The 25,009-nt window shown below is 40.9% G+C and overlaps 1 protein-coding gene across 3 annotated transcripts in view; it reads right to left on the bottom strand.

Moving 5' to 3' along the window:
• adcy2b (adenylate cyclase 2b (brain)) overlaps window positions 1-25,009 on the bottom strand; it is a 47,853-nt gene that overhangs the window by 13,162 nt on the left and 9,682 nt on the right. For 2 of the 3 annotated variants that reach the window (XM_040122416.1, XM_040122417.1), the window contains exons 3-14: window positions 19,950-20,111; window positions 18,305-18,454; window positions 14,589-14,737; window positions 13,162-13,273; window positions 11,662-11,789; window positions 10,191-10,349; window positions 9,186-9,318; window positions 1,997-2,173; window positions 1,865-1,905; window positions 1,651-1,731; window positions 842-911; window positions 392-489 (exon numbers count right to left, since the gene is read on the bottom strand). In XM_040122416.1, the coding sequence (XP_039978350.1) occupies window positions 392-489; window positions 842-911; window positions 1,651-1,731; window positions 1,865-1,905; window positions 1,997-2,173; window positions 9,186-9,318; window positions 10,191-10,349; window positions 11,662-11,789; window positions 13,162-13,273; window positions 14,589-14,737; window positions 18,305-18,454; window positions 19,950-20,111 (1,460 nt within the window). The remainder of the gene's footprint in view (window positions 1-391; window positions 490-841; window positions 912-1,650; window positions 1,732-1,864; window positions 1,906-1,996; window positions 2,174-9,185; window positions 9,319-10,190; window positions 10,350-11,661; window positions 11,790-13,161; window positions 13,274-14,588; window positions 14,738-18,304; window positions 18,455-19,949; window positions 20,112-25,009) is intronic. The other variant, XM_040122418.1, reaches the window with a different exon arrangement.

Genomic DNA, 25,009 nt, shown 5'->3' with positions numbered 1-25,009 from the left:
AGAGCAATGCTGCGGCAAAAAGAGCAAATATAAAGAGAATGAGAGAGAGGTGAATTAGAAAATCAATGGCCTCTCAGATGCTGAATTACACCTTTGGCTCCCAGAAGCAGTAAATTAGCATTACCGTGAAATTTCTCCCCTCGCCATTAAGGAGACGCCGCACTTTGATTCACCTGATCTATAATCACTGGCAGACATGGTGCCCTTTCATCTCGATCGGCTTTTTAGCATTCTGCCCCTTGCTCCCCTGCCTCTTTCATTTCAGCGTGGTCTTGTTGATGAGACAGCTGGCGTCAAATGGCTTTTTCACATCAACCTGCTGCCACAGCTGGAGTTTGCTGATGCTATGGGGAGTGTGCTGTATGGATCCTGTGAAGGGGTGCAGACTTACTTGGGTAAGACAAGGACCTGCACTATGAATATACAGCAGAATATGAGGCAGGCGCAGGTGACATAGTACTTGAAGGCTGGTAATGTTGTGGATCTGTACTGTTGAGAAAAGATAAGGCAAAAAAAAAAAAAAAAAATGGGTACAACATTATGAGGCTGTTTAAAGTAGCAGCAGCAAAACAGGCCAATGCAAAGTCAAAATTAACACTGAGCCTGCAAAAGATAAAAATATGCCACACTTCTATGCGTATTACATATTACATATAAGAATGACCGACACACACACACACACACACACACACACACACACACACACACAAAGAACCCAGTCTAACCTATGGATAGGCGGCACGGCCATAAATGACTTCTGTTTCACTGATACCTATACAATGGAATTGATTTGTTCTCCCAGTGAAAAATGCTGGCTGGTGTTTTGTATGCTTTCGCCTACCTCTTTCTCCAGAGCTTTGTTGTGAAAGAACAATGAGATCCTCTGGATGTCCTCAGACTTCAGCCACTGTCTGGAGACACAATTGAAGCAGAAAAATTCAGACAGTTCAGAGGGAACAGGCTCTGGCTTTTGTTATGTGGTAAATGAAAACACTTGTATAAATCTTCACGGCACTATATAAACCAAATACAAAATATATGAACTGAATATCGACATTACCATTTTTAGTCTATCTTACTTATACTTACAATTTTAAAATAGCTGTGATTTTAGGAAAAGACAACACTTGTTTTTTCAGCCAATAAAGCTAGAGGGCTTTTTCTTGTTTCATGAACAACAAAATAGATGGCAATATGCCCATTGTAACTGTTCTGGAGTAAATTACGTACCTATTTCTTTCTAAGACAATGGTGGAAATAACTGTAATTTAGGAACTGGTTTTGTTAAAAAGCGGTCGATAAATTTGCATTGTCTATAAAACAAGAAGAAACAAATGGGTTCTGTTCCACATGCACTTCTGTCTGTGGCGTATTTGCCTTAAAAACACACTTTGAACAACATTACATTCTTGGACGGACTTACATTTTTATTTGATTAAGTGAGAGGTTTCTGTGAGCCATTATGGTTCAGTATACAGTATAACAGCTGCAATTACTAAATCAGAGAACTCCTGAAGGTGCTTCTTCTGCATTTAAATGCTGATTTGGTTTTTCTGCTATTGCGAGGACATTACTCTGAGGTGACTGAGCATGACCTGTGACCGTGGAAAGTGAAGCGGAAATAGGTTGTGCGGCAGACATAACTCTTACTTCTGTGAGTTGATGCCGTCAATGGTGCGAATCATTCGCTCATTGAGTTCCTCCTCAAACCTCCTCCTCTGAGATTTGGACCTGCAATTAAAGCAAAGAAGGGGGACACATTCAAACATGCACAAAGAATGAAAAATGTTCTCTTATGAAATCGTGCACGGACACAGTAGAGTGATTACATGTGTCATGATTAATACATGACCATGTAGCTCACCTTTCTCGTCGCTGGAAGTGGTACTGCCCCATCGGAACGTCCTGAAACAGGAGTCCCACCATTAACTTATTGATAACTGACTCGTGTATTTCTGCATGTAGGATGAAACAAAGAGCATTGCATCGTACTCACAGTGGTGTTGATCTTGCCATTGTCCGTGGTCATGCTGTCTCGATGGTGGAGGTTGGCGAAGGGTTTGGCAGCCCCCCAGGACTCCAGGTATCGGGTCATCCTGACAGACGCCCTCATCTTCCCGCCGTCCAGAGAGGGACGAGAGCGCAAACCCAGCAAAGGGCTGTGCCTCTCAGTCTGGGAAAACCAACAGGGATAGAAAAAGAGACAAGCGACCATTAACATTATGTAGTGATTTTGTCGTCAGTAACTGTCCCTTAACCCTTGGGTAATGCATCTTCATACCACATTTTTGATATGTAATGTCAAATAATGCTGACTGAGAGTCATCTAGGTGAACTGTGGTGCACTGAACACTATTTAAATACTGATATACAACTTGAAAAACTGTACTTGTGCTTGTACAAAATACTATGTCCTGCAAAGGATAGGACATAGTGTAGACAGTCCAGAAGTTAACAACAACTGAAAAACACAAGTTGATTCCATTTCCTTATACGTTATAAATGCTTTTGCACCAAAGGTAATAAAAGAGAGAGACAGCGAGACCATGTGAGTTACCATTCCAACTATATTAAGCTGATATAAATGATAAATACAACATGTAAAAACCTTTATTTCTGACAAAGCTGCTTGTCAAAATGCAGAAAAAAAATATCCCAGTAGTTGTAGCACACAGCTGCAACTGTGTAAGCTGGACTTTACACACCTAGGTGCTTTGGTAACAGTGATCAAATGCAATGTCAGTGTTTTGAGCTACTTGAAACACTTTTAGTCAACAATGATGACGCTCTACTTTTATATTGGCATGCATGCTGAGTGCTTCTCTCTGAAAACAGCGCTCCACTTTGCTGTTGAAACAAACATTGCCCCACGTGAAGCCATACAGCAGTGAAAGTGAAAAACTCTTCTCCTTTTCCAACATTTTTGCCAGAATGGCAATTTGGCTTTTATGGGTAGAATCTGGTAAAGTGACAAGTCCCATACTTCTGGTGATTTACTGTAATTTCTGATAGAGACAGGTACTGATGGAACATGGTGCAAAATCCTGTAAGATTGTGACAGACACTGTCCAAAATGGCTTTGTTTGTTTCCCGCGGGCGTACTGATCAGCCGCGACAGTGACAATCAATGACAATGAGACTGTAGATGACACCTCCTGTGATCCATTCTCCATATTTGGCCTTGATCCATTCAGGGCTTTTTGAAAATGTCACAGAGCGCCCATAGCCTTTTTCCTGATAGAATGTTAGAAAGCCATCTCCATTAAAGTAAATAAAGAGCAGCATCTTAATATTTTTGTAGAGACCTACTGAAAGGTGAGAATGTTATATTGTGAGAAGAAAAGTTGCCACACCCGAGGCGTGGGTTAGACCTAAAGCTGCTGGTTTAGGTCATTACTGTAGGGCTTCGTGGAGCAAGAGTAAATTAGGTCTCTCTACTCTAGTGTTGCTTCTCTGCATTCATAAATATGCAAACATGCTGAGCACCAAGCTCCCATGACAAGCACTGCAGTAAACAGAGAGGGCTAAAAAAAAAAAGGACTGATAACACGCAGCCTGTACGATTTCCAAAACAACTTCTCATTTCACAAGTGAAGCACAGCCGGTGAAGTTTCAACAGCTCAGCAGAATAGAGCTTTGAAACGTGTTGCCCACTGATAAAGTATGCTGCAATATGTTCATGTTTGTTATATGTTGATTATCAGAACAGTACAGAACAAAACATGCTTGATCATATACATTAACAGTCACTATGAATGCTAGGTGAACGTTTTCATTCAAGTCACTGAATATCTGATTCTCCTGCAGGATAAAATAATAAATTCTTCCCTTTATATGGTTTCTTGCAAATTCCAAAGCTCAGCAGAAATTGCGCTACTGAGTTGTGACGCTGCACTTTAAGAGATGGAAGAGCGTGTTTTGAAGAAATGTGATGGCTTTATCTGGAAGCCACAAATCCTTGGTCAAGCTCTTTGGAGAGGCATCAGGAGAAGAACAAAACAAAGACTAAATGGATCCAAAGGAGCGGATTTGGAGGAATCAGTGCTGAAAAGACACTGCGGCCTTTTCTGTCACTAATGGCATTTCCAAAAGATGCACTGGAAAGAATAAGAGCCATTCTCCATCTCTTCAGAAAAGAGATGCCACTGCTGCACTGAGAATCCTCAAGTCTATGGAGAAAGCAGATAGTGAACACATGATGCCTGAAGCAGGAAAAAGGAAGGTCTCACTGCAGATATTTAAGGGGGTGGGTGCATCTTAGCCAAGTTCGGGATTAGGAAGGCAGGACTGTTAAACATGGCTTTTCGTTTGCCAAGCCAAAAACACTGAGTACAGACTGGATGCCAACAGCATATTCTATATAAAGATGATCTCAGCACAAAGTTCGCAGAGGAGGCAGATCTATTGAACGTCGTTTACTAACCCTTTGTGTCCCGGCTTCACAAGAGGAGCTGCACAATGTCTCAAGTAGTTAAAATGGACTGCACTTCAAACATAATCTTCTCCGAGTAGAGTGAATGACCGAACATTTGCCGACATGTTGTTCATTTGATAAAATACTGCATGTACACTGTTTTCCTATTTTTGACAATGTCCGAATTGTTTAGTTGCCCACTGTGCTCTTGGCAGGGTGAACAGGCAGAATGGTATTTTGGCATGGTGTAAACCCGAGCAGCACATCCAAGCTTTCGTAAAACAGTTGTGTTGTCCATGGTGCTGAAAGGCAACGCTCATATTTCTGCACACTGGCTCATTACATCGTGATTCCATGAAAACCCAAGTCATGAGCCAAAACACACATACTGTAAGTAGTCACTTCTGTTGCAAACTGACACTGTGCTGTATGTGAATATTCAAACTGAATCTTGAATATACAGGATAGTGTAGAGGGAATATAATATTTTTGCTATTCTGTGAAAACCATGTTCTGCATCTCCTAAATGTCAGCTCTTCGTGAACTAAGAAAAATAGCCTTGTTTTCTGCTTTGTGACAAGGCATTTGTCAGCTAATCCACCGGGGTTTTAGCTATGCTAGCAGCATGGCTCTGGGAATGGCAATGTTGCTCTGTCAGTTGGTCTGTCAGCTACTTTGCTCCAGACTGAAATATCTCAACAACTAGTGGATGGATTGCCATTAAATTTTAAACAGCCATTCATGGCAGCCAGAAGATGAATGGTAAGGACTTCGGTGATCCCCTGACTTTTCTCTAGCATCAACATGAGGTTGACATTTGTGGTTCAGAGTGAAATTTTTAGACCAAAATTGGATTTATTGCAGTGAAATTTGCTGCAGATATTCAAGGCGCCTTGAGGATAAATTCTACTAATTTTGGTGATCCCAATTTTTTTCCTCTAGGGCCACCATGAGGTAGACATTTTTGTTTTTTATTAAAACAACTACTGGATGGATTGCCATGACATTTGTTAAACACATTCACAATCACACAAGGATAAGTTGTATTAGTAATGTATTAGCAAATGTTAAAATGCTAACATGCTAAACCAATGTGGTGTACCCTGTAAGCATTATACCTGCTAAACATCAACATGTTACCATTGTCATTGTTGGCTTGTTGGCATAGTGATATTAGAGCTCGCTCCAAGTGCTGCACAGTGCCTAGGTACAGCCTCACAGAGCTGCATGCGTGGCTGTACACGCTTGGTCTTGTTAAATAGTTTATTTAGCTTAAGAAGCTGGGGGATTTTCACACTTCGGCAACTTGAGTTTAAATCTGGAAAAAATCAAAATCACCAAATTCAGTGACACATGGTTTTCTTTCTTTTCTTTTCAGTGAAGATATGGAATATTTTGTCTGTGAAGTGATGGGGATGCTTTCAATTTTTCCAAGGTTAAGGACAGTAAATGAACAAAAAAGGAGGACCACATTGTCACCATGGAATCACCATAGCATTGAATAAACAAACAGAAATGCAATATTTCCATCATGTTTTCCACATTGTTTTCACTATTTGGGGTTTTGACTGGCGCTCTTTTGATGACCTCATCTTATTGTGCGTTTAGCATCCACCAGCTGTTTAGCTCAATGAACCATCATCTAATATTCACATAACAGTAGTGAAAAATACAATAATTTGCATTTTCATTTAACAATATTCTCGAAATTCTGTTAAAATTTGCACTAAATTTCAAAGAAAACCCACCTAGTAAGATAGAATTTACTGTTTACACTGGGATACATTATAGTTTCAGATGTTCCTGTTATTTTGTTCACCCACTGTCCTGTACCTTATCTTTGAAAAGCTATTTTGATAGTGTATTTCCCTGGATCAACTTCATATGTACACTATTGTTATAAGATCTGCTTTCAAGATTTAAAAATTATTATTATTATTATTTTTTTAAACAAATCTAATAATCAGAATGACATCTTATAGTCAGAAACACAGCCAGAGAGCACTTTCAAACTGATCACATATTAGGGTTGGAAGTAATAAGTTACTTTTACTCTCCCTACTGTAACAGTTTAAAGTGTGAAGTATTTTTTAACTCAAGTATTTCACTTTGCTACATTTAAAGTTGAGATCGTAACAGAGTAAAAACAAAAGTCACATGATGAAGTTATGATTATTCTGTGTGAGAACGCAACGCAAATAAAAGGGCCAAATCAGCGAGGAGAACCTGGCTGCAGCCTGCAGGACAGGGCAGGGTTCAACATTGAACGTTTACTCCCACCCATTAACATTTAATCCCACCCACTAACCCTAACCCTAACCGTCCAATCACAACGACATTTAATCCCGAGAAAATTTGACAGTTAAACCAGTAATGCAACCACAGTGGGTGGGATTAAACAATTGACATTGAACCTCGCCCCATTCTTATGCCTGCAGCCAGGTATACTTGAAATCAGCAGCTGCCGCCGGGAAGAAGCTGCTGGAGAGTCTGCATCATCATGGTCTGTGGTGCAAGGGGGTGTGTCCACAACTGGGCCGGGTCTAACTATGCATAAAATTTAAGCAGCCATGCTGAAGATTAGCCTTACCTCTGCATATATAAACTAGGGACCATCTTGCGATGGGATTACTTTGGCCGTGATGACCGTCAACGTGTTGATGTTCCGACCAACGAGTACTCAGTAGTTACTACATTATCACATGAGTAATGAGTACCTAAGGGTGGGACAACGCCCCATCTTCAAGCTCGGCCTTAATTTTGATCTCAACTACACACCTGTAAAGTTGTGTGAATGTATCTTGCGCGATTGGGATACGGTGGTAACAAAATCTGTCCACAGACAAAGAGACAAAAAAACACCTGCCCAATTACTTGAAACCACCTATGTGGTAGTTCCCGCTACAGCAGGTGTCTCCAAGACCACATTTTGCCATGATGACATACACACACACACACAAAAATGCACACACACAGACTCACGAGGTGAAATCAATACAGGCCACACTGTCGTGGCGGGTTAAAAAGGTGGCATCTACCTTAATTACCTCCAACTATGAGGTTACATTTTCACCCATGTCTTTCTGATTGTTGGTTTATTTGTCAGCAGGATTACAGTACTGAGCCGATTCGCACCAAACCTGCTGGAGGTATGGAGCGTGGGTCAGGGAAGAAGCCATTACATTTTGGTCCAGATCAAGATTAAGATTTACTATGAACTTGAACTTTTTTTTCTGGTCTGGTGTATGTTGTTTGACATTGGCGTTGATGGAGATCTGCGCTCTACTGAGTAACATTCTAGTTAATTACTGATTTAATTCACCAACCGGCGACCACGGCAAGCGTCCAAAATCTAACATATCTGACATGTTGCGTGACCGACAGGTGCATGCTGGGTCTGGCTAAACGCTGAATGCTAAAATACTGACAATGGATCCCTCAGGTGAGAATTCTAAATTCACATCTACTGTTAGTGAGGTGTGCACCACCTTTTTGCTGTTGTGACTGCAGAGCTCATTCGGCTCAGTGTTTGAAAACTTGGAGGGGCACAGTGAGACCAGAGAGGCTAAGTGGACTGGATATATTTTGCATTGAGAATGAACTAGCTGAGAAGTTGGATTTAGAGCAGATTGCGGAGGACTTCACGGTGCACAAGATTCACAGAGATTGACGTTCGGACAGGTGAGTGCAACAAATGACTGTTGTAACTCACTGAAGAGAGGAGAGCATCAACAACTACTGCGTTGCCTTGCAACGTAGCATTTTGTCCGTCTTTGTCAGCTGCAGCCGCTGTGGTATTTATGTTGTTTATACATATCTGCATTGTCTGCTGCTTTATCCTGCTGTTAATTCTATAAGAAGTGGAATGCTATTTGATTTATGCAACTTAATATTGCTACACAAAGTCTACCTGCCGTGGTGTTCAGGTGTTTCTATTATTTATATCAATGAAGGTAGTCTAAATAATTGAAAGACCTCTCTGTATAATGCAGCTCAACATCACCAAACACTACATCCTTGAAATTATCATACAGTTATGAATCAATAACTCTCTAAAACAGTTTCCACAAAAACTGAGCGTTATAACCTTCATGAAGGGAGGGGTTATCGCAGGACTGTTGTATTAGACTGTATTAGATTTAGCTGGTCGGACCTGATAAACTGACAACTGGTTGAGTAATTCTGCTTATGAGTTGTATGCACAGACTGCAAAGTGTCGGACTGGAATTTATTTTTGGTGCGGTTCTCACCCTGGAATGGCGTATATGCATTGAAATACCAGTGCATATATGCCTGGTAGCCTAAAGATGTTTTTTAATTTAATAGTTTTATCATACATTATTATTATCACCACATAATTTTTTTACCAGTCCTTTCTGCCTTTTATAAAAAATGTAAAATAGTAATGTTTACTCAGAGTACATTTTTAAACAAGAAATTTTACTTCTACGTGAGTAGAATTTTTTTGAAGTAACAGTACTTTTACTTGAGTACAATTTTCCAGGACTTTTTCCAACCCTGCAAAATACACATAAAATAAACAGCAAAGTGAATACAGAAAAAGGCAGCTAGGGCCACAAATAATAGCAAGTCTTGAGCAATTTTTCAAAGAATTGATGAAATACCTGCTAATAACTAAGTAACCTACAAAATACTAAATAGCCACCAAGTGAAAATCCTCAGCTCTCTCTCGTGCTAGAAAAATCCCTCTAACGGCTCTTTCTGAGTGTGTGCTTGAATGTATGGGACCATGTGAGTGATGGTTTCTGACCTTGGGGTTGATGACCAGGTAGGTGACCACTCCATGTTCTTTCAGGTAGGAGTCTCTGCTCTGTCCATCTCCAGGCTCAACCTTGTAAGAGCCCTTCAGATGCTCCAACGTCACTGAGGAGATGTGGACCCTCCTGGAGATGAGAGATAAATGGCCTGATGATGAGAGGTTAAGAGCTTGCGTCATTGTGCCATTAACAGCTCCATCAAACAAATTGTTTACTCTCCACCTTCATAGCTATACCTACCAGCAATCCTCCCCTTTCAGGTTTTTTTGTTACCCCAGCAAACAGATGGATGGAGATGGGGATATGTTTTTTCTGCTGCCATATTTTTCAGATGCCTTTCAGCAGGCATAAGAGGGACAAACCATTAGCAGCCCAGTGAGACAACATGGTGTCACTGGAGAGTTTATTTTCAGTGCAGCACACACATAACAAGCCAATTTCCCCATGTTTGTTACAGTGCTAGCAGATTTAATGGCCACATAACACATGTAGAGCTGATTGGTCAAATATAATTGACTTAAATAGTTATAATGGGTAGAATTAGAGCACACATACCCCATGTTCCATGTCCATGTCTGTATATGTGTGCATTTCCTGAGGTAAAACAAGTTGGTAATGGAGCGTGGAAAAACGATTCAAACAGTAGATACAGTGTCCTTTTTTTCAGCTGAGTCTTGGTTGTGCTTGGAACACATCAATAGGCTATGTTGTTCCCTCAGATGTATCATCATATATGTTTTCAGGAGGTGCTTTACTGTCAGTCAACATTGATTTTAAAATACTGATACTGATATTGATATTCTTTTAGGGTGGACTAGCCAATCTGTAACATGTGATGGCAATGTTAATAAATCTGACCGTTCCTATACCAAACAAAAAAAAAAAAAATCAAAAGAAAATTTCATGGGTTCAGTGTTATTCTTTTAGAAGACTAGAAGGATTTGCAACAGCACTGACACCAAGTAAAACATTTCTTTGTGTTCCTGGTTATATCTCACCCTGGCACACCTCCTGCCTCCATGTGATTTGCTAGTGTTACATCATGTGACCACACGTCATACTGCCACTTCCGTAGGCCAATCACACCGCAGAGGACATTCCCGGAATGAACACCAACACGCATGTTGATATCGACTCCGGTGGCATCTCTGACCTTCCTGCGGAGAGAACAGAAGAAGGAATCATTCATATCAAACTGAAATTAGTCATCGGTTTGGTGGCTCGTTCAGCAAGCTAAGGTGCAGGACAAGACGTGTGCTTCTGTTTGTAAGTTAGATAAGAAGGAGCTTAAGCAGGCAAGCTAATGTGGGCTGTTGTTCGAAGTCTGCGGCTCTTGTGTTGCAGAGCAGGCTGTTTTCTGGCTGTTAGAGCGGAGGCATTGCTTTAAGTAATGGGTTAAAAAGAAGAGTGTGGCTGTATAGAAACAAGTTCTCCATCTACGTACACAGAGAAATAATGACATTCTGACGGATTAATGCAAAGATAACATAAATTACACAGTCACACAGGATTTGACTTACAGAGCAGATATGTATTCCGTAGAAGAAAAAAACATGCAATTTAATTTCAGCTGGACTTGAAAGGATAATATCAACATTTTGGGAAATATGTTTATTCACGTTCTTTTTGACAGTGAGAAGAGAAGATCAGCATCAATCACAAATTAAGTATGGAGCATGGTTAGCCCAGCTTAGCATAGACACTGGAAGCAGTTGGAAACAGCTAGCCTGGCTCTATCCAAAGTCCAAAAATCTGCCTACCGACACGATATAGCACAGTAATTAATACATGTAAAATGGATCATTTCTGACTTTTTTGTAGTTTTGTAATGTAACTATTTACAACAAAATGTTGAACATTTGTGTTTTTGAAAAGTAGTAGGGATATTTTTGTGATATTTTTGTAGACTTCCATTTTTAGATTGCCATTACTGATGCTGCCAGTGACCACTGTTTTGTGGCATATGTCAAAATGATTCAGTGTTTCCGCCGCAGTTTAATTCTAGTCAGGCAGGAAGATACGCTAATCCAGCACTGAAAAACAGACTGCTTCATCATGTCAGAGGTGTGCGACATCTGAGGTTGATAGCATCTTTAATCTGATTGTGATTAAAGGTCAGTGCCAGCAAGCCAACATACTGGTCTATAAAACTAATGTATGTGTGTTCATATATGAGTGAAAGATGCAAAGAGAGAGAGAGAGCAGAAAGGAGGGAGCTGAAAGAGAATATTTTTCATTTGTTTGAAATTTTTATTTGTTCAGTTGGGAGGATTATCATATTGCTTTCACATTGTGTTTACTCTGGCATTCAAACAGAGCTGAAATCAAGTCTGGCATTCCTTCTGCTCAATCTGTTTGATAGGCGTGTGTTTATTTGTGTTTGTGTTTGTGTGTGTGAGTGAGAGAGAGAGAGAGAGAGAGAGAGAGAGAGAGAGAGTCAAAAAACGAGGGAGAGATCTGGTATTTTACTTGATGGCCTCACACATATCCAAGCCCATCTTCACACAGTTCCTGGCGTGGTGAGGCAGAGACTCAGGCAGACCAGACACACAGTAGTAACAATCTCCCAGAATCTTGATTCGCATACACTCGTTTTCCTTAGAGAAAGAAAGAGAGAAATAGAGAGGGGACAGGAAGAACTGTACATTTATCACCAAACTTCCATAGGCTGTCAATAATTATCTATGTCTTTATCAATGGTTAACTACTTTATTTGAAAAGTGATGTTCATGCTCTTTCTCACCTTCAAACAACACTCACACACACACACACACACACACACACACACACACACACACACACACACACACACACACACATACAGTCACATCCATCAAGCCAAAAATGATACACCCACGTACATAACACATTAGCTCTTATTCCACATGTGGGATGTGTAACAGCTCATCGTTGGACCGGGTTTATATAACGGCAGCTTTGTCAGGCGGAAGGACAGAGCTGCTGGTCACAAAGCTGAAAGAGCCTCACTCACCTGTTAGACCCGAATAACTACCCATGAGGCTGCAAGATACACTCTGACCAGCCCACACTGCTACAACCTGCAGCTATCAAGCACAACACTCTGTGAAGGAACGGTACGGAGGCCGACTATGGCCGCAGGACAGAGAAAACATTCATTTCAAGGTTGCGCTTCGACTGATTGGCAGCATAACATAGACCCTGCTCTCTCTTCTTCAATATTTTGTATTTAACCAATTTGTGTACACTATTCAAATTAGGTCCACTGTCTAAGAAAGTTTCAGGCAACATCAGCTGAAAGCGCTACTTGAGAACTAAAACATTCTTGTATATCGTTAACATCCTTAATTTCTACATTAAATCCAATGAGTTAAGTCATTTACTGGGTTCTGATTCTGGCACTCTGGAAATCAGTTTTCTATTGGAAGTTTTGCATGGTTTACAGGGCGAATGGTGGTTTATTTATCCACAATCCATAAATGATATGTGGCTGAGCCTCACAGGACCAAAATAAACTGAAAATAAGGAGGGGGGGGGGTGTTAGTTAAGGTGGTTTAAATGGCAAATTTACATCTCCTTGAATTTTTCACTCTATTTAGAAGCTGCAGCTTGCGGTGGAGGACATTATACAGGAAAATGTTTCCAAAATTTCTCTGCCTCATTCACACACTCTATAGGGAGAGGCACAAACACCACACGGTACAGGATATTGCAATCCAATACAAGACCACATCAAAATACAGCCTCATAAATTACAATAAAGTTGAGTCAACACCTCTGTAGCATGAGGGATTTTTACAGGGCTATAATGAAATATTTTTTCCGGAGACAATGGCCAACCCTGGACTGAAAAAGAGATGAGGATCCTTTGATGGTGTACAAATGTGTGATCATTCTCCTTCCTACTTTTTCATTCATTTCCTCTGTAAAGAACACGTGCTGTTTTTGCGTATGAAATGTGATATATAAATGAAGTTGTCTTGAGTGTACCTTTGCAATCTGGTCAAACTTGCCGAACAGTTCGTTCAGCATATGCACTAGTTCACCTGGAGAGCAGTCACTGGCCAGCCTGGTGAAGCCCACAATGTCAGCATACAGAATGCTGCAGAACACAGGAAGAGACAAGAAATAGGACAATAAATATTGCATTACTGAATAACGCAACCATCGAATAACAGAACTCATTGCATTCATAGATTTTAATTGTCCTCTGTTCTAATCTAACAGACCGTTTCTTCTGACTGAAGAAACGGTCAGGTTTCTTTCAGGTTTCCAATGCAACAAAAAGAAATAATGCAATATGCATTACTGTGCTGGTTTTGTATGTCTAGAGTGTAGCTAACTTATCTGGACCATGCACCTCATCTGTTGTTTTCCATCACCATCGAAGCAAAATTCCTGAATACGAAAAAATAGGTAATTTATTTGCTAAATGTGAAAAAAATATGTTTAATTTGAAAGTTTTTAAACAAATTTATACAACCAACACGCCATACATTGTGTCTCCAGGCTCCTAAGACATGTGACAAGTCCGCAAAGCTTCTACAAATATCTGAATTTTTCCCAAAGAGAAGGAAAGGTATTTCAGCAAATGTAAAAACACATAATTTAGGCCGTTTCTCTCCAGAAACACCAATTATCACAGCTGGAGACATGCTGGTGGAGGCAATAGCTGGTGTTTGACTCTCCACTGACTGTCTAGTGTGGGAGGATCCCAGCAGAACCACACTGCCACTGGTCCTTGAGTGTCAGTTCTTTGATGTGGAAAGATTGCCCTCTTCACTGTGAGCTAGGCCACATGAGAATTTGTTATTATTAGAAGGATAGTAGTCAAATCAACATGAGGACACACACAGACATGCACACACACACACCCACTCACACACCTGAGGCCCACTTAAAAGGGACAGTGATATTGCTTCTCCTGTGAAGCTCCAGCAAGATGGAAAACAGGTTTTTAGAGGACATTCTATGGAGAGGCTCTTCTGCTAAGCCTGGATTTGTGTACTCTGCTCTGTTTCTATGAACCCCCACAATATAGAGGAGGATGTCATCAAGAACAGAAGACATAGGCTTCTCTTCATTTGGCAAAGTGACTTCAGAGTACAATGGAGGTGGATTAGCTCTGAATTGAATTTGACCATGGCAGTGGAAATGAACAAGTAGATAGGGTGTAGAGAGGATGACGAAAAAAGGAAAGGAGAGGAGTAGAGGGAGGAAACAAAAGGAGATGATGGGGGATGAGAGGATCACTGAGTATAGTAGCAATCCAAATGTGAGAGGAGGTAGAGAGGGGAGGGGATGAGCACGACGAGGAGTAGGACAGGATGGTATAGGAGCAATGAAGCGCTGAAGTGAGAGCAGGAAATAATAACCTTTCTTATGTGCAGGACCAGATAAAGGAGCAGGAACCTTACCTGACATTGGTGTGCCGCTGCACATAGAGGTTGTGAAAGTTGTTGGTGCTCTCGGTTCGACCAAAGTTGGGTCCCTGCAGCCTCTGGATGATCTCGGCTTTCATGACTCTGGCAATATGAGCCGGCAGTAAGGATAACAGCAATCGCTCCTAGAGACAGAGAGAGGGGAAGGCAGGGATGAACGCCAGGCAAGGCGGAGTAAAGCAACTAGACAACGAATGAGCTATTTTGACATGATGAGAACATAAAATATATTTGGTTGATAAACTGGTTAGTCAAAGTTTGGATTTGCACTCATTTACATGAAAATGCAGTACCAAGGATAGAATAGCGTTGGTAAATTCATACTGTGTGAGATAATAACTGGTGAATTCATACAGAGACTTTGCTAAACCTGCAGGCTGTTTGGCTTTTGTCGTTCTGTTTAACTTTTCAGCTCCACACAACATGTTGGCACATTATGAGTCAACAACGAGCAAGGCAGTAAGCTAAGGTTGTTCTACTCTATAGGATTCTGTTCTGTTACAATCTATTCTATTCTATTGTATGCTGCTCTGTTCTGTACCGATCGGTTCTAATCTGTGCTGTTCCATTTTATTCAATTCTATTGTGTTCTGTTCTGTTCTATTTTTCTTCTCTAATACTCCATATAAAAATAGCCATTGTCATCCACACCTAATATTTAACCTCCTAAATAGATTTTGCCCCATCCCCTTAATGATGGTTCACTGGGGCTAATTTTTCAGCAAAGAGCACAGGAAGCCAAAGTCATGAACAGAAGAGCGACTGAGGCACAGAAAATATCATCATTTTCAAATACACAGCGTGGCAGAGAAAAGCAATGGAGCAAGAGCAGCAAATTTCTTCATTGCCCATGATTTTCACCTTGGATATTAGATTATTATAAGGAGTCTAAGGTGAAAATAAAAGGAAACATCCACTGTGAGCTAGACCTGTTAATGATAAGTTCATTAATTCATTATTTCCCAAAATGACTTTTAACCACCACCAGAGGCAAGTTGCAAACCTTTTAGTGAAAGGTTGAAACTAAACACACAAACCAGCAGGTAAGATAAGCAGTTTGTGAACACTGCTGCACATCTAAACATGCAGGAATGTCCAGTACTCAGTAAGTGCATGTCTTGAGGATGAAACGCACTAAGGCGGCAGTTGGCAGCGAACTGTGTCTCTTTAGCACATATACTTCTGTGGAGTTCTCTCTGTATGATTTTTGGAGGCTGCACTGTTGTTGCAGAAATGTGACTATACAAAGAGGCCCTTGCTGTTTGACCCTGAGACGCTGACATTGGAGTCTGAGGGTTGCTGTTGTTGTTTTAGAAAGTTCTCATATTCTCTACTGTCAAGTTCCACTAAAGCAGCTCTGGAAATCTTAACAAGGCATGTCATTGTATAGCATAGTCAGTAACGTGGGAGAATAAGAAAAGTAGAGAACAAGAGATGCGGTCCATCACTCATAGTTGTTGTGTAACTATGTAAGTTGTGGGTTTTTGCTTTAATTTACCACGATGCACATCAGGTGGAGTGTTGTTTGAGGGTGATTGTGGTGTGCGCGTGCGTGTGCATGCGTGAGTGTGTGGGAATGAGTGTGGGTGTGTGTGCATGTTAGAGAGAGTGAATAGCTGCCTGAGGGGGTGTGACTCATAAATGCAGCTCACAGCAGAGAGGGTCATTACATTGTTCACACACCACGGGCTCATTTCCTAAAACACAGCAGCAAATTAAGTAGAGAGAGGGGATGGGGGTGCTACACTAAAAATAGAAACCCACACCACCCGCACTTATTTACTTATTCAGCACTGAAGTAAAATGAACACTCTACTGTGAGCATGTAGAGAGAGTATAATAGCCTGAAGAGATGTAGCTTTATTAATCATGTGTTTGATTAATGAACTAAAGTGATCTGTATTCAGCTACTGAATGAGATTTGGTGATGTTTAATTATGCACTGGCATTTGTGTGCATCCTCACACATTCTAAAATACACACACAGACAGACGCGCGCACACACACACACACACACACACACACACACACACACACACACACACACACACACACACACACACACACACACACACACACACACAGACAGACTGTTGTAAGTGTATTGAAACATGCCCGTGAACATATCCACCGTGAGGACAGATGCTAAGATAAATATTTTCTATTAAAATACCATCTACAGCAAACAAAAAATACTCAGACTTGTGGTAATAAATCTTTTACAGCTAAACTCACGTGATAAAATGAATTAAATCAACAAGTATATTTTCACAGATGAGATTGTTATACCCACCTGCAGAATAAATCACATACTTTACATAACATGTCATAAATAACTTAAATAATAAAAAACATACAGTTACATTTGTGTCTGATGGGGTATTTGTAATATTTCTACAAAGAGATGCATTTAATAATGATATATTAATGATAAATTATGCATTTCACCATTTGTAAGGAAATATTACATATTTTACAATTCCAAAAATACAATCATAGCTAATCCCTACCGTGCAGACCACCAGTTATTAATGTTTCATTTTATGTGTCATTTCCCTGGTTGGAGAGAATGGCTAATGTCAGGGCAAAGACACTAATGTCAAGCAAATGTCACTGCATAATGCCTCTTCAGACACGATCGACTTACCAACTACTCATCCCTGACGAAAACTGAGAAGTGTATTTTGGCAATAAAAAAGAATAAGCTTGAATTTCATATTGGGCTCATATCAAGTATGTATGGCCCTAGGAGCGAGACAGGCCTTACATTTTCAGATGCTAGCTGAGTGTTGATCTTATACAGAGCAAAAGTGAAGGTGACAGAGTAAGCTTCATTCCCAGAGCGCCAAATATTACAAATGGCAATAACAAAGGCAGGCAAACATGTCATTCCCAGTGATTGAAGCAGTCAGGCTATCGACAAATTTGTAACGTCTTCTACAAACTGAACAGAGTCTGCAGCTATGCTAGCAGCTCTGTGAGGCTGCACTTAGGCACAGTGGTGCTTTGAGCTAACCGCTAATGTCAGCACGCTAACATGCCCTCAGTGTTAACATGCTGATGCTAAGCAGGTATAATGTTTTCCATGTTCACCATATTAGCTTAGCAAGTTAGCATCCTAACAAGTACAGCTGAGGCTGATGGAAATGTAAGTAGTTTCGCAGGGATTTGTATCAGTAAAAAATGAAGATTTTGACCTGATAGTAGCACTAGATGAGAAGTCAGGGGATTACAATTCATCATGAGGGGGACATGAATATCTTTAGCAGGTCTCACAGCAATCCATCCAATAGCTGTTGAGTCATTTCACTCTGAACCAATAAATGCCAACCTCATGGAGGCTCTAGAGGAAAGGTCAGAGGATCATCAAAGTCCATAGACTTCATCCTCTGGGGATCACGAATGTCTGTACAAAATTCCATGGAAACCCATCCAATAGTTGTTGAGATATCCCAGTCTGAATTGAAGTGGTGGAGTGACAGAGCAACATGCCACTGCTAGAGCCCCAGGTTAGTGAGTATACAGAGACATTAGTGAGTTAGTGTCTTAACTGTAGTCTAGTATTGGAACATGTTAGTCTACAGCAAAGGCATGAATGCAGGACATGCATCCTCAGCAATCTGATGACAGGAACTGACATTAGTCTTCACTCACATATTATTTCAATCCTGACCATGAATGTAGATATGTACCTGTTGGTGCTTCTCAAACTCTAGTTTGATGGGGGACTTGATGCAGTTGCAGGTGTCTTGGTAAGTCTGTTTTAGAGCCAGGTCCATCAGATGCTTGTGGTATGCCCCGGCCAAGTTACCACAGGTGAAGATGATCACATTGGCTAAGATCTGCCACATATAACACACACACACATATAACACACACACAAGGAATAAGGCATTAAAATAATATTAGGAGGTGACGCACACTCCAGATATGCCTATATATTTAGTTCCCCCCTCTACCTCCTTCCACTTAAGCCTATATTATTACCTTGTAAAACCAGGCCAGAGCACACACTTCAACCGTGCTTTTCCACCACTAGGTCAACATCAAGCTCTTTAAGATGTGGCCTTGCATATCAATAGTTTGTCCTTGGTAATGTATCCAAGGGCAATGAGCGTCTTCGAACATGTTTTATTGTTTGTGTGTTTTTCCACTGTGTATGTGTGAGAGTGTATAAGGGAAGGGAAGAGAAGAGAAGAGAAGAGAAGAGAAGAGAAGAGAAGAGAAGAGAAGAGAAGAAAAGAGTAGAGAAAGATTATCATGATTTGGTTGCCTCGCGTGTTCTTGCGTGGGCCTGAACTGAATGCACTGCATTAGGGACAGGAGTCACACAACATCACTTTCATTGGCTGAAAATGAAATGTAGGTCAAGTGGCAAAAAGTGAATAATTCAGCAACAACCCTGTGGTAATGATGGAAGAGAGGTCACAACCCTACTTGGCCGCAGAGAGAGAGATGTGCACTCCGAGCAATCTTAAACTTTGGATTTTAGTCCGTAGACGGCAAAGTTGTGGGCCCTTGAGATAAAGTTGTATGCAAGCTATGTAAGCTAAAGTTAGCCTAGCATTCCAGCACTAGCAACCTGAGGGCACATCTCCAGAATATGCAACCAAGTAGTTCTGTCTCTCATTGTATTGGTTTACAACTCTTACAGACATAATGCGCAAACACAGATATTTGAAGGGTTCGGACCTATGTTTTTTTTTAAAAAGGAATAATCAAACGTTTTGTTTTTTTTTGCCAATTTTGCCAACGCTAGTGTGTGTGTGTCAGCCTCAGACATGCATGTGATACAAAATCATTTATTTTAATTGTTTCTGTAATTTTGTTGACATTTACAGATTTTATTCTTATCTGTGTTATTGGTCAGTGTTGTGTGTTGCTTAGTGTATTAATAGAGGCTCCAGCCTCATCAGGTTTCGGTTTTGTGGTGAGACTTTCTGTGTAACTGTGTAAAAGGTCCGTTTAGTTAGAGCCAGTGTTTTATGAGCTGTTCCCTGAGTACATTAGAAGACAGTTCATTTGATTAACAAGGCTTTGCTGAATGTGCTGTGTCATGATGTTTTATAACCCAGACTTTATTAAAACATTGTATCTCATAATTTTTAATTGTGCATGGAACAACCTTACAAATTTCGTTTTGAGAAACTAACCCCTGTGCTGCAGCAAATAGTACAGTGAAGACATCATTAAGGCCTTTAGAAAACTAAAACAGGAAGCTCGCAGCAGAGTTGTCTCTGCAACATCTAAAGCAGGATGTTGTGTTAAATGCAGATTTCAAGTGTCTATTGGACTTGTATGTTCACAAGCTTGAGCGTGGACAGTTATCTGTCTAACCTGCCAGACCAGAGGCTCCAGTTCTGGGACGGTGTTGGCCAGACAGATGCTGAGGGTGACAGTGTGCGAGAAGCAGGTGATGGCGCTGGCGATAACGGCCCCTCTCATGGAGAAGGGCAGCATGGTGTAGACGACAAACACGATGAAAAGGAAGAAGGACACCTGGAAAAGGGAAACAGGAAGATGTTGAGGTGTATGGTCATATATGTAGAATTGAAACCATGTGTTGAAATAGAGGCATGGCTCAGAGGCCCTAGGTCAAAGGTCCTCAGAAGGGGCTTTGCAGTTTGAAAAGGAAGGTAATGCTTTGTGACTGAAACCATATGTTAGAGACCGTTTTTAGGAAAACAACTGCCTTATTTAAGAGTCGGTGACCAAGGCTGATTTTCAGAGTGGTTCATCGGCTGCACACCCTCTCACAAGCAGATCTGCAGATGCTTGACTTGACACTGTACTTCTTTGTAATAACTTCTTTGTAAACCTTTATATGCAATTAAGCAGGGTCAGCGGAGTCTCCTTCATCCTCTTCACATCATCAACACCATCTAATGAACTACAATGTCAGCTGGAAAAGGGGCACATTTGTCTGTTCAAAGCTCTTGATGTTTTGCAATATTTTCTGATTATTTAGCCTATTTTTTTTTCTTTTTCCCCTTGTAGCTTTTCCATGGTCTTTAAAACTAAGTAAACAGAAAGCAATTAATAATTCAACTACTCTTTGAGGGAAATACGCAGGCAAAAAAACTTCCAACGCCATCATGCTTCAGTCATTTGTCTGATTTAGAAAACTGTAAGCACAGAGGACAGTAAAAATACAGCATTCCCTGACATTAACTAATTTAACATCATAGGTCCACCAAATTCTGTGCTGATACTAATGGTCATCTGAGTACTGCAGTAGCGCCAAAAATTAGCATAGCAGAGCCCAAATATAGATTGCATAAATGCCTGCGAATGAATCTCACCAGAGATTTATGTTCTGCATCTTCTCTCTTTGTCTGCTTTCTGTCTAAATACAGAACACAGTGAGTTGAAGGTTGAGCTGGCTGCCCACTCTCCCTTACAAAAAGATCCAACGATAAACTGCTGATCCTATGATGAGTTATTGGGCTGAGTGGGCTGCTCACTTAGTTTGACAGAAAACAAAATCATGTGATAAACTGTCTAGAAGACCAAATACAACACATCAGAGCATCACAAAGAGACTGAAGTTTAATACAGAAAATGCTCAAATCTTTCCTCACAGACGAGAATAAATACCAGAATGTGTAGTACGTAGTAAGAGTTTCCTGCATGTTTACTGTGATCAGTGTTTTCTCTTTCCAGGTTTCCATCAAAGCCTCTTACTCTGTCTTCCCATCTGCTCCGACTTTGGACATGTGTGTGCATGTTCCTTTATGTATAGATGTGAGTTTCCTCTTTTCACCCATACCTTGTGCCTTAACCTCCTGCTTCGTCCCTGTCCACTTCCCCTGCTGTCAGCACACCCCTTCCTGTTATGGTGGCTGCGGTGGCGACCAGCGCGAATGGGTCATGGTTTCAACTGGGACACCAGATGAACTCTGACCTTCCTGCCTGTCTGTTTATTTCCTGTGTCTACCAGGTTCAGAGAGTTTGTCTGCAAACAGGGATCCACTGAGAGTGACGGCTTGAAGTAACTAATTTTCCCTGAAAAAAAAAACTGACGCTTCTTGCTGTCACTCAGACCTCAATGTGTCTCTCATGTTATCAGATATGCAACGTTTAAATTTTAAGACATTTAAGACATTGGCTTCTTTTGAGCAAGTAATTGCCAGGAAGAGCTCTTATCATGCTACTCACAGTGTTTATGACATCATCATTATAACCATTATTTGCAGTAACAGGTTATTTGGTGATGCGTTGCAAAGGTATTATTACTTCTACCAGTAACATGCAATGTTTTATCAAGCAAAAGCATGACTAGAGCATTGGATACAAGTGATTGTTTTGTTGACTAAGTTCCTTCTAAAAGAAGACCTGAACAAAGAGAACAGAGAGAGAGAGGTTTGTGTAGGATCCGACTTTTTGTTGCTAGGGGAACCAACATAGGGAAGGATGCTGACGTCGGAGCAGATTTGGTGTTTCTTCGATCCTGTATAGTTTGCCGTAACCTTCAACTCCTTACCCTGGACCCCCCCCCCCTTGAAAAAAGCAGTAGACAGAGGGCAGGTGGAGTGTCTGACGTCCGGTCTGTTTGGGTGGCTGTAGGAATTGAGAATGGCAGTCCAATTTCAGGTGTGTCACCTGCTTCTGTCTGCAACACAGGCAGCCAGACATACTCCATCTCCACAGCACTCCGGCCTGAATCCTAATACACCCTCAAACACCTCGAGATGGGAGCTACAGCCATCATCTCACTTTAGCTTCTTCGATTACTTTTTTTCCTTTCTTTTGTTCGGAGCGCACCACAACCCTCCTGCGTTAAAGACAAAAGCAGTGCACTTACTTTCCTCCTGAAACACACACAGACGCACAGATATGCGTACTTGTATACACACATCAGAAATGTTTTGCTCTCTCCTCAATTTAGCATTGATGAGCGTGGGCAGCTCGGCGGCGTTTTTGGATGTAAACACACGTGTTTTTCTTTTTTCTTTTTTTTTTTGAAAGTATGCGGCATCACACACATACACACACTCACACATAGGTCAGTGTGACTGCGTCATGATTCTGGGGTACCAGGTGTGTGACAGCCATGTTCAATCTGCCTTCTGGAAAGAGCTGTGGCCTTCATAGAAATCAAATAAAGCCCAGACTAACGGGGTAATGCAGCTAGATGGTGGCACACACGGCTTGGACTGTAGGTGGACAAGATATTTTTGGGTGTGTGTGAGCAGGCAAGCATGTTTTGGGAGGGGTGGAGGGGTTTAAAGTGAAGGACTGAGCAGAGCACCAGTTTCGCTGTATCCCTCTCTCTCTACCTCTCTCTACCTCTCTTCTGTCTCCCCCTCCCCTCTCTCTTTTTAGGCCTTCGCTGTTATTAGCTCTGTATGCTCCAGCAGACATGCTGTTCTCTCAGTAATCACAATCAATCCAACCCACTGAGAGCAGGCTGCAATTCCAACTGTTCTCTTTTCACTGGATTTCTGCTCTCCTAGAAGTTTCTTTCTTGAACTTAGTCTCTATATCTTTCCTTTCTGTCTGTTTTTCTTTATTCTCATAAACTAAAAGTCAAAGAGGGGCAGAAAAACAGGGGGCATACACATATATATATATATATATATATATATATATATATATGTAGAGAGAGAGAGAGAGAGAGAGAGAGAGAGAGAGAGAGAGAGAGATATGCGTATATATTTATATGTGTGTGTGGGTGTGTTTGTGTGAGTGTGTGTGTATATATATACATATATGTCTGTATATATATATATATATATATATATATAGAGAGAGAGAGAGAGATAGATAGATAGATAGATAGATGATAGATAGGGGTATAAGTGGGAGAGTCATGGGAGCAGAATAGAGTGATTAATAATGCAGAATGATTATGCTCTCACAGGTGGCTGATGATAAAAATATCTCCATCCCAGAGGAGGCAGGGAATGAGCGAAGGGGAGGAAAGAGGAGAAAGGAAATTTGGGCATGTTGGGTATGGTGGGGGGGGGGGTATTAACATGAGATCAGGAGGCAGGTGGAGAAGCTGGGGAGAGAAAAATGGGATTTGATGAATAGGGGAAGACAGGGCGCTAGCATGAGAAAATAGGATGCCTGAGACAGAGAGAGGCGTCTGGCAGGGAAAACTAATGTGTCTGTCTGCTGATCTGCTCACCTCCAGCTCTCATCAGGCCTCATTAACGCTTTTCACGTATGGAAATAATTCTCCCTTGCATACATGCACACACAGTCTCACACACACAATCAGGTATGCATGTGCAAAGACACACCTAAACTGATGGACAGATGTGTAAATATTGTCACATACAGTACACACACGTATGCAATCACAAGCACTCATAAAGGTACATGCATTTGTCAAAGGCAAACATTAATTATCAGGTTTTATTACTCTTAGTCATGTATTATTTTATTGTTGGCTTCAAAAGGGCATTTACCAGGCAGAGAAAGACTAATGAAAAGATGCTATTGCTTGCATTCTGTAGCTTCCAGGGGAGGGAAGAGGAGTTTGATTAAAAGTCAGGATATCTCGTCCTTTTTGTTGCTTCCATTTTGACCATTCTTGTTTTAATCTGTCTCATGTGAGTCCCACAACTTTATGGAAGTTGCTTTGCGCGTCCAGTAATTTGTAATTTGGTTGGTGTTAACTGTACCCTGTGGGTCATGCCTTTTCTCTTACACTAACGTCACCTTTCGCTAAAGCACCTACCCCTGAACAATTATCCGTTCACAGCTTAAAAAACTATAACTAGTCTCTAAATGCAGAGGCGGAGTGCATGGAACTGCAGTACTAGCGATAATTTATGTATAAAGAGTTTGGATGGTTGTTTCTTTTTTCTTACCTTCTCCGAAACAAATAACACAAGAGCAGTGGCTCTTCTTTAACAAATTATGGATAAGGCATCATATAAATTAGCTAGCTCACATACACTCAGGGACTGTTTTTATCTGAATTTAAAAATTTTGAATCATCATATCTTAGCTTCTCTATCAGATTGCGTCTGTGACTTAACAGACTTAACTGCCATATGGCTGTGTTCCAACAGCAAAACAGATATCTTCAAGCACAGGAGGATTCCAGCACTCGTAGTTCCCTTGTATGTGTCTTTTTATTTAGCTATTTCCCACCTTTTTTACCCACTTATGTTGGCGTCTAAACTGTGTTTATTTAATTAACAATATGCATATGGGCTATTATCTCTAAATAATTTCTGGAGCAGATCTGATGGTTAATGTAGACCCCTAATCCAACTGTAAGACTACCTGTTATGAAATAGGCTCAGAGCTGGCTGCTGGTACAGGCAGCTCATGTACCATGATGCACAACAGACAGGGAAATAAACAAATTGTTATGTACCAATAAAAAAACAACGTAGTGCTACAGTACATACAGACTGCAGAGGCGAGCGTGATCCATG

This window comes from Xiphias gladius, chromosome 24 (genome assembly GCF_016859285.1).
Source record: "Xiphias gladius isolate SHS-SW01 ecotype Sanya breed wild chromosome 24, ASM1685928v1, whole genome shotgun sequence".
Taxonomy (NCBI): domain Eukaryota; kingdom Metazoa; phylum Chordata; class Actinopteri; order Istiophoriformes; family Xiphiidae; genus Xiphias; species Xiphias gladius.
Note: the sequence above shows the minus strand (reverse complement) of the source record. Positions and strands in the feature narration are given on the sequence as shown.